This window comes from Rhinopithecus bieti, unplaced genomic scaffold, assembly GCF_001698545.2.
Source record: "Rhinopithecus bieti isolate Rb0 unplaced genomic scaffold, ASM169854v2 scaffold_19285, whole genome shotgun sequence".
NCBI lineage: Eukaryota > Metazoa > Chordata > Mammalia > Primates > Cercopithecidae > Rhinopithecus > Rhinopithecus bieti.
In genome coordinates, this window is record NW_016809495.1 from 198,905 (window position 1) to 213,167 (window position 14,263).

The window sequence follows — 14,263 nt, forward strand, 5'->3', positions numbered from 1 at the left end:
GTACCCTAGAACTTAAAGTATAATAAAAAATAAATAAAAAAATAAAGAATTTTAAATTTCAAAAAAAAAAAAAAAAGTAGAGAAAACTTTAGTGGATTACTGGTCTTACCATCAACTCATTTTTCTTTAAGAATGAGTTTAGACCAACTCCTCCAACATAATAGTCATTGTTTCTGTTAAATGTGTCTTAACATTAGACTGACTCATGTCCAACAAGTCTCTAAGAAATGCAAACAATTGAATGCAAAATATTTTCTTGAGATGCTCACAGTTTTTGCACTGAAAAAATTGTATTTTTACTGTGTATAGGTACAATATAAGCTTTCTATATTGTCTCCCTCCACATGTATTCTTCTATCTATGTCACTACAGCGTCTAGGTCCTAGTTTGTCTTTTCTCCTTTCCAAGAATATGTAACTCTTATTTCTTATCAGTTAACTATTAATAAATATATTTTCATGTATCCGTAACATTTAATATCTGCAAAACCTCCTCCCAAACAACAACAACCAACAACCTTCCTAGGTCATTTTCATCGAACATATACTTGTATTCACTCTTGTTTAATATTTACCCAGACAATGTCTTTGGAGTTTTCCTTAAATTGAGCCTGAACAACTATACGGTGATAACATACTCATTTGGTTCCTGTATAAAGTTACAGTAGTTAGCTCACCTTGAGGTATAGATTGACAACTAGGATTGTGAATTTCATTGTTATGATTACTATAAAGAAGTGGGTAAAAATGCTACTTGTTGCATGTCTTCTTTATGCAGGTGCAGAAAATAAATTCAATTCAGATCTCTGAAACAGGAATAATAATTTTTGTTTGTTGTTTATTTGAGGAATTAGAGTATTTTAAGTCCCAGATACTGTGAATTGTGAAATTAGTATTTCCCTCTTTGTCTTTCTTCCTGTAAAGAGTAAAGCCAATTTGTGGCTCAACTAACAATTGTACAGAATGAAAAAGTATACCACCATCATTTTGACCTATCTTATTTGCTTATTTGATAGAATTTTCTCATTAAAAGAAAAAAAAATCCACACACACTATAGTAAGTATTTTTAAAATATGCTTTAAACACATCTGAAGAAAGGTAGGGTATTCTTCTTCAAAAAGGAAAGGTTATACATTTCTATTTATAATACATATAACATATTAAATGTATTTAATTTTGAGTCTCTTCATGCCTCTGCAGTCCTGCCATCTTTTAATTAACCAACACATTCAGATCTTTGTTTTGTGGTTTATTATCAGAAACTCTATACCTGCAGGGCATTAAAGATTAAATAGAGCTTACCACATTGGAGAAGATAGCTTTATAAAGGGATTAAATTAACATCTTTAACTCTCAAATACTCTTGTGCTTATAAAACATTGCATCTTTGAGCAACATACTGGGGTGTGTGTGTGTATGTGTGTGTATGTGTGTATGTGTGTGTGTTGTAACCATAAGTATTTCTTTGACATTTGAAATTTTGTAGCAACGAATTTCCTAGACTGATCCTATTTTCGTTTATTTTAAAAATGCACATGATTAAATTTAATGTTGTAAAAGAAAAATTACACTGGACGCTTGTTAAAATAACAAGTAATATTTAAAACCATTCCAATGGGGGAGAGATATTTAACTCAACTCAGGTGAAATAAAAGCAGGAGGATTTTTAAATCCTGCGTGAACTAATAGAAAGTACTGGAATAGGCTGGGTGCGGTGGTTCACAACTGTAATCCCAGCACTTTGGGAGGCCAAGGCAGGTGGATCACTTGAGGTCAGGAGTTTGAGATTAGCCTGGCCAACATGGTGAAACCCAGTCTCTACCAAAAAAAATACAAAAATTAGCTAGGCTTGGTGGCATATGCCTGTAGTCTCAGCTACTCAGGAAGCTGAGGCAGGAGAATCACTTGAACCCAGGAGGCAGAGGTTGCAGTGAGCCGAGATCACACCACTGCACTCCAGCGTGGGTGACAGGACGAGACTATGTAAAAAAAAAAAAAAAAAAAGTACTGAAAGACTTTATGGGAGAGGTTGGTCAATGTGATTAAGACATCTGTCTTTGCTATTTGTCTCTTTTCACATTTCAAAGTTAAGCTCTTACCCTCCTCAGAGAATGGGAGATAGGGGCAATGTCTCAGAGACTTCAAAGATGATGATTGTATTTCAAAGGGGTGACTCCCAGATACTTGAGAAAAAACATTTTTGAGTTTCAGATTATTTACAAATCGATGGAGCAGAGGAAGAATTTACAATTTCTCTAAATTTTCAAGTTTTCTAGCGTAAATGCTCTGTGAAAATGAGGACCAGGGGCCTATAGTAAAAAATAAATCTATGTAACAGAAGAGAAGGATGATTACTGGAGCCTGGGAAGGAGAGTGGTGGTGGCGGGGGTTGGGGGGAGGAAGATGAGCATGGTTAATGGGTATAAAAAAATAGTTAGAAAGAATGAATATGACTTAGTATTTGATAGCACAACAGGAGGACTAGAGTCAATTATAATTATTTAATTATACATTTAAAAATAACAAAGAGTATAATTGAATTGTAACACAAAGGATAAATACTTGAAGGGATGGATAACCCCACCCCACCCCTCCCAAAAAAGAAAAAGAAATAAATCTATCTAAAGTTTAGTTAAAATAAGGGGAATGTTTAGATGGACCAGGTCAATAGTATTCATTTTCATCTTCTTATCAGATAAGGTAATTAAGATAATTTATATAAAAAATTCTTAGTAATTAAAGATATTTCTCATTTAGTCATTCAATATATCTAAGTTATTTTATTTGCTTTGTAGTGTTAAAATGAAAACATATATTAAAATGATTTTAACACATTTTTCTTTTAAATTGAAATATGCACAAATCTGGTTGCAATATTCTACAGCTCAAGAAACAAAACAAACAAACAACTATCTCATGTTCTAACATGGGCAGCAAAAGGAAAGAGAGAACATCAAGGAAAAACTCCATGGCTTCCAATTATGGCAAAATAATTTAGAAAAATCCTACCTTTCTCAACAAGCCTGACTTTACAACTGCTGTTCAAATGATAGAACTGGGAGAATGTCGTGACAATTGTGATGTGAGAACAGTTCACTAATTTGTTTTCTATTGTTAGAACTGTTCAAGTGATAAAACTGAAATGAACTGTTCAAATGACAGAACTCAAGTGAGCAAGGGAGACTCTTATGACAATTGTGATGTGAATTAGAACATTCCATTAATTTATTTTCTTAAATGTTATATCCTACCAGTTATAGAGGCCAGTATAAAAGAGGTGTTCAAGAAAGAAGAGCCAATAATGTAAAGTGACAAGAAGTGGAAAGTGTGAATAATACAAACATGAATGGGAACTAGAAAATATTGGATTAATTGATTAGGAGATCATTGCTAATCTTTGAGCCCTCACTGCCAGAGTAGCACCAGTGAAACCCAGCGCATAACGTATCCTAGTGAGTGAGTGCAACTGGTATGTCACCATTTTATCAAGCAATATGCCACAAATGGTTTGAGGGATTATTGGGGTTAAGAGAAGTGTTTTAAGTTTATATGTGACCTAAACAAGTTTCCAGTCTGAGGGAATACAGTATGGAAGAGGAGATACTGATATTTCAAAAGAAGTGGCCAACTGAATGTAGGGCCTCAGGGTACCATGAGAGAGGTTGGCAGAGGGGCAGAATCACTTTGGAAAGGGAAAGGGCACTGCTTATGAGACAGAAAATAAAAAAGCTCAAGAAAGGTAATGAAAGATTTTAGATTAAGTTAGTCTCATTATCTCATCTAATTTTCACTACTACATGATCAGTTCATAAATATTAAGGATGTACTATTTTCAGAAGGATTTCAAATGAATTATATTTTGTACCAGTCTTTCTCAGCTGCCGTTCATCTGATGGCTGTTTCTAGTCCTAGGTCTTTGACAACTAATAAAAAATATAATATACCTGAACACATTCTCATTTCTCATAGTGAAAAGTATTATTAAATTTCATAGAAAAGTGAGCTCAAAATACCCACTAATTTTTAACATTATAGGACCAGCAAAGTGATAATCTTCTATTCAAATAACTGGTGCTAAGGTATCATGCTAATTCAAATACCATTTACATGGTAACCACATGTAAAAGATTTTTATTTATGACACCAGTATAGACATTTTGGTAATTTATCAGCAATATATATATTTTTTCCCTACTTAAAATAGGGTTAAAATGGCAAAATAGGGCTAGGAATGGCAAAATAATAATGATAATAATGTTGTTATTATTTTAGTTCACTTTTTCTCCCTTCTTAAGAATTTACCCCAAAAAGCATAATTTGTGCCTGCCTAAAACGTCCTTTCTTTCTTTAATTCTTACCCAAAATGCTTACCTGCTGATGTTCTATTGAGAAAGGATATTCAAAAGACATTTTCAATTCAACCATACTATGCTTAAACAATTTAAATGATTAACTGTACTAATTAGCTTTGAGTAAATTCACAAAATAAATAAAGCCTTGATACTTTATAATTAAATAGAACCCAAATTCATTTCATCATCTGATTCTACATTTTGATGATCAGGGGTGCTATGTCAAACCACTTTCAGGAAAGGGTGTAATGTATTTTTGTTCTTGCATTATTAATGAACTTCCATTCAGACTAGATTGGCAATTGGAGTTGTTAGAAACAGAAAAGTGAGTATAAGAATACTTAATAGCATATCAGAGAAAAAAAATTTAAAAGACCTTTCTGCTCATATCCATTTTCTAGAAGCTTTAATACTTTTAAGACTAACACTGCATATACTTTTTATAATAATGTAAGATATAAATAAATTAACTCAAATTATTATTTCTTCAAGCAAATGAGAAAGATTAAGTCTTTTTGACACCAGTGCTTGCAGTTGTACAAAAGCTGATGCATTTAACTTCTTTTTAATGCTGTTTGCATATTGCAAAATGTACATTTCAGAGACAGCAACAAATTGATAAGTTAATTTTGTTTTCTAAATTGTTGGTTAGAAAGAAAAAGGCATGCGGCCCTTAGTGTAGGTGAGTTTATTAGATGACTCTGAAATATATTTTTATAACTTCAATGTACCATTACTTATTAACTTAAAAAATTAAGATCATTCCCAAGCCCTTTAGCTTTTTAAATAATAAATATTATTTTCACTAGAGAGTCACACCTTGTTGAGTATTTCGTGATGTTCATAAGGGAAATGCCTACAATATTAAGAATGGAATCTAATTTTAGTGTCTTTTCACTGATTCTCTTTGACTGATAGATTTTCTTAGGTCATTGTTTCCCAAACTTTATTCTCTGGGATGCTAGTCCTCAAAGAGATGTTCCATAAATAAAGGGTCCCTTGGTAGATGCAATCGCCTCTCTAATAATGTGACAATGTGCATGTTAGCATGTTCAAAGCGCTGAAAAGTTTGAGAAAAATGCAAACTTCTATTCATATAGTCAATCTCCAAACTTTGTTACACTTTGGTTTTTTGTTTGTTTGTTTGTGTGTGTGTGTGTGTGTGTGTGTGTGTGTGATGGAATTTTGCTCTTGTCATCCAGGCTGGAGTACAGTGGTGTGATCTCGGCTCACTGCAACCTCCAGCTCCTAGGTTCAAGAGATTCTCCTTCCTCAGCCTCCCAAGTAGCTGGGATTATAGGTGCCCATCACCATGCCTGGCTAATTTTTTGTAATTTTTAGTAGAGATGGGGTTTCACTGTGTTGGACAGACTGGTCTTGAACTCCTGACCTCAGGTGCTCTGCCCACCTCAGCCTCCCAAATTGCAGGCATGAGCCACCACACCTGGCCTACACTTTGTTTTAATGTAACCTCTATTAACCTTTTTCTGAAACAGATTTAGGCAAATACTATTTCAGACAACGTAAATCTGCTTAGATGTCAGTTTTTTTTCCTTCTTCCATCTTTCCTCAGACTATCAACTGATTATCAGTTGAGTAATTATCCATATTTGCTCAGAAATGATTATTATCTGAAGCATATAAACAAGCCCTTTTGGATGAAATCCTCCTTTACAAAGAGAGTTGTTCGATAGTTGATGTCCCATATACATAGCTAACTAGTCAGTGGATGTGCTAGAATGAGGTTTCTTGTGTTGTGTACAGAATTCTCTTCCTCACATATATTCCCATGTTGATGCTGTTTGTTCATCAAGTGTTATTCTGTTCATACAACAAAATCGCTGAATCCTTGAGGACATCAAATCTGTTCTTTTTCCTATTCTATTTCCCCAGATGCATCTCAGAACACACGACTGCGACACAAAATCAAAATTAACAGGAACTTATCATACTGTTGGCATCTATAAAGTCAATGCTTTGAAATGTCAATTATAATTAAATTCAATAAAGTATATTGAGTGCCAACTGTAACAAAGCACCATATTCAGGATTTGGGGGCAATGAAGAAGAGTAAGGTGTACCCACTCCAACCCCAGGTGTTCACAGTCCTATTGAGGAGAAAGATAGGTTGCTAGTTATAGTAGGACAGATTATACGTAGTATCATTTACTATCTTTTAAGTTGCTTTGCTGATGTAACCTATTTCCAACTGCTTATTTAATTAGCATTCGGTGGGTCAGGAAAATACTTCATCTTTCACATATAGATATTTTTATTTTCTTCAACAAAGAATAAATAAATAGGAAATTGATTTTTATTTATCTGATTACACTATTAATGGTTTCTATATCCAGATCTCAACAAGGTTTTGTCAGTTCTTCAGATTGTCCAGAATCCTAAAACCTGATTATAAAACATAATCGATTAAGACACTCTTTTCAGCAATTTATCAACCTGAAATGGTGATCAGTGGTCACTCTGTATCTTATCATTCTTCTGAAATAGATACTTAACGGAAGCTTAAAAGCTGACACCTCATATTTATTATCTTCAAAGAGACATTTTTCACATTAAAGTATAAGACTGTTGTCTTTTTTTGTTCTGTCAATAAATTTTAGTTTATTATTGAATTACTATATATTGCATACTTCATGGAACATTTGACCAACAAAACAGTGTATGTTATAATTTTAAATCTACAACTACAGTCAAGATACAATCTCTCAGCCTCCTCTTTGTGGAAGCCACAAGCCTAGACTTCTCTGAAGGCAGTGTTCCCTCTTTCAAGCATAAGTTCAAGATGTAATCTAGTTTTACATAACTGAAGTCTTCCATTGAACCATTGACATTCATGTTCACAGGCATGGACTCTCATTTCTAGGGAAGGTCAGCAACAAACCCTACCCAAATTTTTACAGTGAGTAGCCTCTGTGTCAGTACATGGGTTTCACTCCATTTACAGAGCACATCTGTATAGCCCGAAGAAGAAGGATTTCAGTAAGTGCAATTAGAATGTCCTTGCAAGTAAACTGCTAAAAAATGAATGTAGGCCAAGCCTGCATTCAATTCACAATATTAAAAAAAGGGAGGCTATAGTTACATTGCAGTGTTTCCAAACTGATTATCCAGAACAGAGGTTCAACTTGATGCCGGTCTTTTACATGCACTGCCAGACTAAACAAGTACCTTTTAAGGTTCATCCATCACGATTTATGATACATTAAGCCAAATCTAATGTTCTCTCAGGCTGATGTTAGGGGATTTTCAATATTCAGACTGAGAAATTGCATCTGGGGAAAGGGATTTCTCCGATCCTTTTTCCATAGAATTTCTTTAGTTCTATAGAGTCTCGTTAAGTCTATTGGATCTCTATTATACTCCAGTACTAATCACAGATTGATTTTAAAAGTTTGAAATCTTAACTGGTAGCAGGAAATGACTTTAAATTAACATTACATGAACTACTATAAATTGTTTACTGAAAAAGAGAGTGTTTAATTGTAAACGAAGGATCCTGCTGCCCAGTTGATTAACTACATTAAACACTCTATATTTTCAAAACTCAAGCACAATTGTTAATAAGCTATTTCTCACAATGTGTCTCTAAGGGATCCTAACTCTATCACCTTCTATTTTTATAAATGATGTGCTTGATCCATAAAATTAGATTGCCCATCTTGGACTACGTAGACATGAAAAACTGGAATTAGGTTGCAAGTTCTCAATGTACCCAGACCTAGTTTACAAAGCTATGCTCTTAGTTTTCTGAACTTAGTAAGAAAACAAAATTTCTCTGTCCTTTGTTACTATATGTGAGTACATACACACATCTTTTGTCTGAACATTTCTTTTTTGTATGCAAAATCAGTTACATTATTTTGTTAGAGGGACAACATAAACAGAGAAATGACTATCTATTAAATAATCTATGTTAGTTATTCTGATATTTCTTAACTTGAACTCACTTAGCAGACTTGTTTCTCTTTTTCACTTTAGATTCTGTGTCATTTGGAAGACTAGTACAATAGACTAAGACTTAGGCCAAATCATAGAATTATCTGATACTAAGATTAACCAATGTTTTTTGCTGTGAGTTCATTCTAAAAAGCATGCTTGATTATATTGCTTTTTATTAATTTGTATAATTGTATATTATATATGATCTTAGGTATTAATTGATTATGGGTTTATAATCTCTAATATTTTTACTTTGGGTTTTAAAGTTGTTATATTCTATAACACATAATACAGATATTTATTTCATATTTTTATCAGTGTTTTTTGAGTTGTTTAGTATTTTAAATCTAATTTGGTAAGTTTACAGTTCTCTCAATGTCACTTTAATATGTCACTATGCAGAGCACAGAACTAGAAAACAATAGCTGCATAGTAAATAAATGACAACCGCTTAAACATCTCAGTTTTGTGTGTGTTTACTTATGCAACCAACATATATCTTTGTAGTGAAAACTATTCTAAAAGGTATCCCATATGAACCCTGATATTAATCATATAGTTATTAATAAATTAATATATGCAATAGTAAAACTTTCAAAATATGACTTTAAAATTTCTTTAAAAATAGGATAAAGAAAATTCTTAGCAAATGAGAGGAAACTCTCCTTTAAGTGTTACGGTGTTAATAAAAGTAAATGCTCCTGACATATTAAATTTTACATCTGTTTTTAAAAGAAAATATATTTTTACTCATATGATTTGCTTTGTACTGTAAAACTTCCATTACATTGGCATTGTATGAGCACAATTATTATATACCAAATATAGCAGCCAGATATGGACGTTTTCATCACATTTCCCTTCCCTAATACAATGCAAAGTCATACTTCAGTGCCTGTGAAAATATAAATATATGATTCTAGGTAACAGAATACCAAAATGTATCCTAATTTCATCCTAGAGCAACTTACTGATAAAGATATGGTTAGGGGTAAATAAGATACATAAGTTGCATTTTATTATGAAAAAATGTAGCAAATGACAGTATGAGAATGTGATTTAAGTATTTGTCTTCTCATGTTTTCATTAAGATTAAAGCTTAGTGCATTTTCTAAACAATAATTTAGAGAGACTGTCCTCTGAGATTGAAACTTCTTCAGGCATATAAAACATTTCATCACTATATGTGTCTGTGGTTTCTCTAGACATAAGTATCGTAAGTGTTGTGTGAATAAGTTGGCCTCTAATCTATGAATCTGCAAGCTGCAATACATGAGGGCCATGGTTATGTCTATTTCATTCATGTCCTGTAGTCAGAACCCAGCTTAGTGGCTAGTCTTGAGAAGGAGCCCTTCAAACAAATGAAAAAGAAAGATACAAACATTGTTTTTGATATCTATTTGTATCTTCTTATTAAGATGCCAACAAGAAAGCACATGAAAATATTTGAGGCTAAAGAGTTTTAAAACCTAGAAAAGTTTTTCAGATTTAAAAGTATATTCATCTCTAGTTCATTCTGCATGATTTTATAGATTTTCATAGTTCTCACTGGTTTTATTGGACTAACGACAAAATGTGGTTAAACTAAAGAGGGGCTATCCAGAATGCTGTTAGCAGCCTTCTAGTGTCTGCAGGTCCACTAAATTAATGGCGTTTTTGACAATATCATTACATATTTGGGCTTAATGGTAAAAGTGAATGACCAATATTTTATCCTGATAATTGTGTTTCACTGTTTATGCTACATTTTGTCATGTGGGAATAGTCATGTTAAAGGAGAGGGAAATGGGGAAGATGATGAAAAAAAGGAAAAATGTGTGCATAAGAGAATCACTATCACAAAAGAGAGAAAATACTTTTCCATATTGAGTACTGTGGTATCATTCAAAGTTCAGGCCCTTACTAGAAAGCCTATAGATGCTCCCTTGGCAGCCTTCTGGTAGTCATTACTACTGATCTCTTGTGAAAACAGCACTGCATTTAGACCTAGAAAAGACTTCTGTTAGCATACAAACCTGTTTTCTAAGCTATCTTTGGAGAGGTTCTTTTGGTCATCTGCATTAGAGAGCCAACAAACTGTTTTAACTGGAAACATCTGTGTGTGGTAGAATAGAAAAGTTCATAGAAAATGTTTTGAAAATGCTTTTGTCCCAGGTTTTTTTTTTTCAGTTCAGATTATTTCAATATATGAAAATGTTTCATGAATGTGAATGGACTCAAATGTTACCAAACTAGTGTTGGTCAACATGTAGATACAACTTAGGAGAATGTTCATATGTCCTTTGTGTAATATTTGAGTTGTTTGGAAAATTATACAATAATTAAGTAATGACATAGGGAAATAATTAGATTAAATGAGACCCATATTCTTATTTTTAATTTTAATACCCTATGACTACATAGAATCTGCCATTTGTTCAAAATTAAATGTCAATATTTAAGTATAATTGCACATAGACCTAAGGCATTACTTTTGATATCACTGGAAAATATTACCAAATTTATAAAAATCAGTGTTCACAGTCTTTAATTGACTTAGATTTTTTAAGATTATTTCTGGATTACCTAAATGAGGTCTACTGATATGCACACTACTTGGCTATAACCAAGAAATATATGTACACTTTGTTTGGTTTTACTTTATTTCAACTCAGAGATGATTATCTAGAGTGAATGAATCCTTAAAATTATGAAAGTAACACTAACTCCTTATGGAATTTTTATGTTGTAGCATTAAAAAAAGGACGATTTTGGATCACACCAGATCCTTATCACAAAGATGACAACATCCAGATTGGCCGTGAGGTGAAAATATCTTGCCAAGTAGAAGCTGTTCCTTCTGAGGAGCTAACATTTAGTTGGTTTAAAAATGGTCGTCCATTAAGAAGTTCTGAGCGGATGGTCATTACACAGACTGATCCTGATGTCTCTCCAGGAACAACAAACTTGGACATCATTGATTTAAAATTCACGGATTTTGGGACGTACACATGTGTAGCATCTCTGAAGGGAGGAGGAATATCTGATATCAGTATCGATGTTAATATATCCAGCAGCACAGGTAAGAGGCATATATTTATGATGTAAAAGATGTTCACATTTAGAATAACTGAAGTTTAGCAGATAAAGTAGTTTTTAGTTAAAATATTTTTTCCCTTTTACATTTCCTAAAACAAAATTATAATGTTCTGAATGCTCAATGAATACTAGGTTCTGAAATACCGTTTTCATCTGTTTTGATTTGGATTTACATGAGATTTTACAGAAATTATCCAAATAAAACTAATAGCATTGACCTAAGATAGATATAGGCTTCTAATAATACTAGTATTTCATCAAAATACTCTGAAGAATCTAAAATTATATTAATAAAGTTAAACAGCAAATGTCTAGAGTTAAGACAATTTTCAGACATTTTAAAGAAAGCATAAATACATAGTGCTAAGAAGAAAATACTGAGATAATTTAAGACTGTTCAGATGCAAAATATGTAAGAAATGTACCCTACACTAACAAAAATTGGTATGTTAAAGTTGTAGTCAGATGTGATTTTTTTTTGCAGAATCATGTGGTGAAATCTGTTCATAATGAAAATAGTTAAGGACGAAAATATATTGGAGTGAAATTCTTTCTTTTAAAGTTAAAAACGAAAACATGTTATTAGTTTTTTCTTGATTAAATGTACATCTGTTGACAAGGAAAATTACAGGGATTGGTTGGAGGAGGGTTCATTCAGATGCTTTAAAGCCCTGTGATTCTCTGAGGCACAATCAGCGCACATCCAGAGTTCCAAAGTAGCTGTATTTGTTTTGCCAACTTGTTACCAAATTGAATTTTAATGGAAGATTTTTACATCATTCAAGATAAATAATATGTGTTGAAAACATAGAGACAAATGTAGTAGACACATGATCAGGCAGCATTTTGTATCTTGTACATTGAGGTATTCACCTATAATTTTGTGCCTTCTCATGGTTCCAAATTGCAGTGAACACTGGATTGATTTTACTTCTTAAGAATAGAAGCTTATGATTCAGGCTGACAAAAGTGTGCTAACTTTGCACAATTGTGCTTTGTTCCTAAAAGATATTTAATTTCTTTCATCTATAACTAAAACAAAAGGAAATTAGGGTGATGAAAATTACTTGTGTTTGGACATTATTTCTTTTCTAGCTTAAAAAAAAAGCTAGAGACAAAAAAAAAAACACAACTTTTTTTTTTTTTTTTTAATTTAACTGACATTTAAACATTGGTGCTAGCACTAAGAGAGGGATTCTTTTAGGATCTCTAAGGGAAAACTGTTGATACACACAGTCAGTTATTACTTGTTTATGTATTCATTCAATCAACATATATCCATCGATTCTTCACCTCAGTGTGCTAGGTGACACTGTACACTGTACTATATGACATTCCAATATGATATTTCCTGTAAGAGAGTAAGAGCAATTTTGTAGATCGAGGATAATTTGTCCTCATTTTCTGAGGGATAGTTTCTAGAAATGTTCTACATTTAATCAAAACCATTGTTTTTTTTGGTTGGGTTTTTGTTTTTTTTTTTTTTTTTTTTTTTCTTGTTTCCTTTGCAGAACCAGTGACACAAAGCTCAGATCCAAAGAATCAATGCTTTTATCTAAAAGAACTCCTTTGATGGGAGCACAGTTTATATACCATTAAACTTAGACAAATGATGGAGCACAGAATGGAGAGAAGAAAGCAGCATTATATATAGGGCTCACAAAACGAGCCCTAACATTTATTTTTGAATATACTAGTTATATGGCCTGTTTGAAACTATGTGTTATATGTGACAAAATAGTAAAGATGACCAACATTGATTTGTGAAATGTCCAATAATCCTTTAAAGAAAATTCAAGATTAGTAATAAGAGATTGGTTGTAATCATTAAATTTTCTTAACTATCATTAATTTGCCTGGCTACCAAAGGTAGCACTATTGGAGATAAAAGAAATATATTGTCTTCTTCCAAAACACTACCCCTGGAAAGCCCCCACTTACTACAGATAGAGTGGAAGCTCTATCTGTGGATTCCATAGAGTGGAAGCTCCACGAAGTCTGAGATTTTGTATGCATCAATCATGGAGATAATCTCAATAGCCAAAACAATACATGGCACATAGAAGGTACTAAATAGATAATTATTAACTAAGAAAATGACTAATTTATGCATACGCCTTTCATTTTAGGTTTTCTTTCCTCCCATTGTCTCTGTAATATAGACATTTACTGTTCCTCTTACTACCCTTGTTGTAATTCCTTACTGACTTAAAGTTTTTTGACAGATAAATTTATAGTGACTTAATGTTTTATCACTCCCAAAGACAGGAGCAGTTTCTCAATTAGTAGTGTCCAGTGAAAATAAAAATACCTACCCCTTGTTCAAAAATTAATAAATTCACTATGGCAACATCAGAGCATTAAGGCAAATTTGGGGCTCTTCTTAATGTGGCTACACAGATGGCAGACTCTTGAGTCTAGATGGATCAGGAGATTGTATTGTGATAGAAGGCCTAGAGAAGATGATGCCTAACCTAAAGAATGAGTTACTGAAGACAATTACATATTCTGTCTTCAAGCCAAAACTGACTTTTGATGTTCCAATTTGCTTACAATAGAGTAGAATACTAGAATGCATATAAAGTTCTAGAAATCTGAGATTGTATGATTCAACTGACATCATTAAAATGATTTTTATCCCAATACTATTGAAGACTGAAGTGCTTTAATATGAAAATAGATGTATTCTAGTATATAGTTTGAACAGTGAAAATGAATAAGCTATAGCATGAAAGGAAATCTTGGATTATATCAATTTTATGAACCCTGGAGGATACTGAGGAAATTCGCACAAATGGGGTGAGTGAGTCAAAGAAAAGGAAACAATGATGTAAGACATAAATATATATGTGGTGATGTGTTAGATTTTTGGTTTT

General features: G+C 32.7%; 1 protein-coding gene across 1 annotated transcript in view; it reads left to right on the forward strand.

Moving 5' to 3' along the window:
• MDGA2 (MAM domain containing glycosylphosphatidylinositol anchor 2) overlaps window positions 1-14,263 on the forward strand; it is a 391,758-nt gene that overhangs the window by 144,403 nt on the left and 233,092 nt on the right. Inside the window, exon 5 of the mRNA XM_017889604.1 lies at window positions 11,041-11,370. Within this exon, the coding sequence (XP_017745093.1) occupies window positions 11,041-11,370 (330 nt within the window). The remainder of the gene's footprint in view (window positions 1-11,040; window positions 11,371-14,263) is intronic.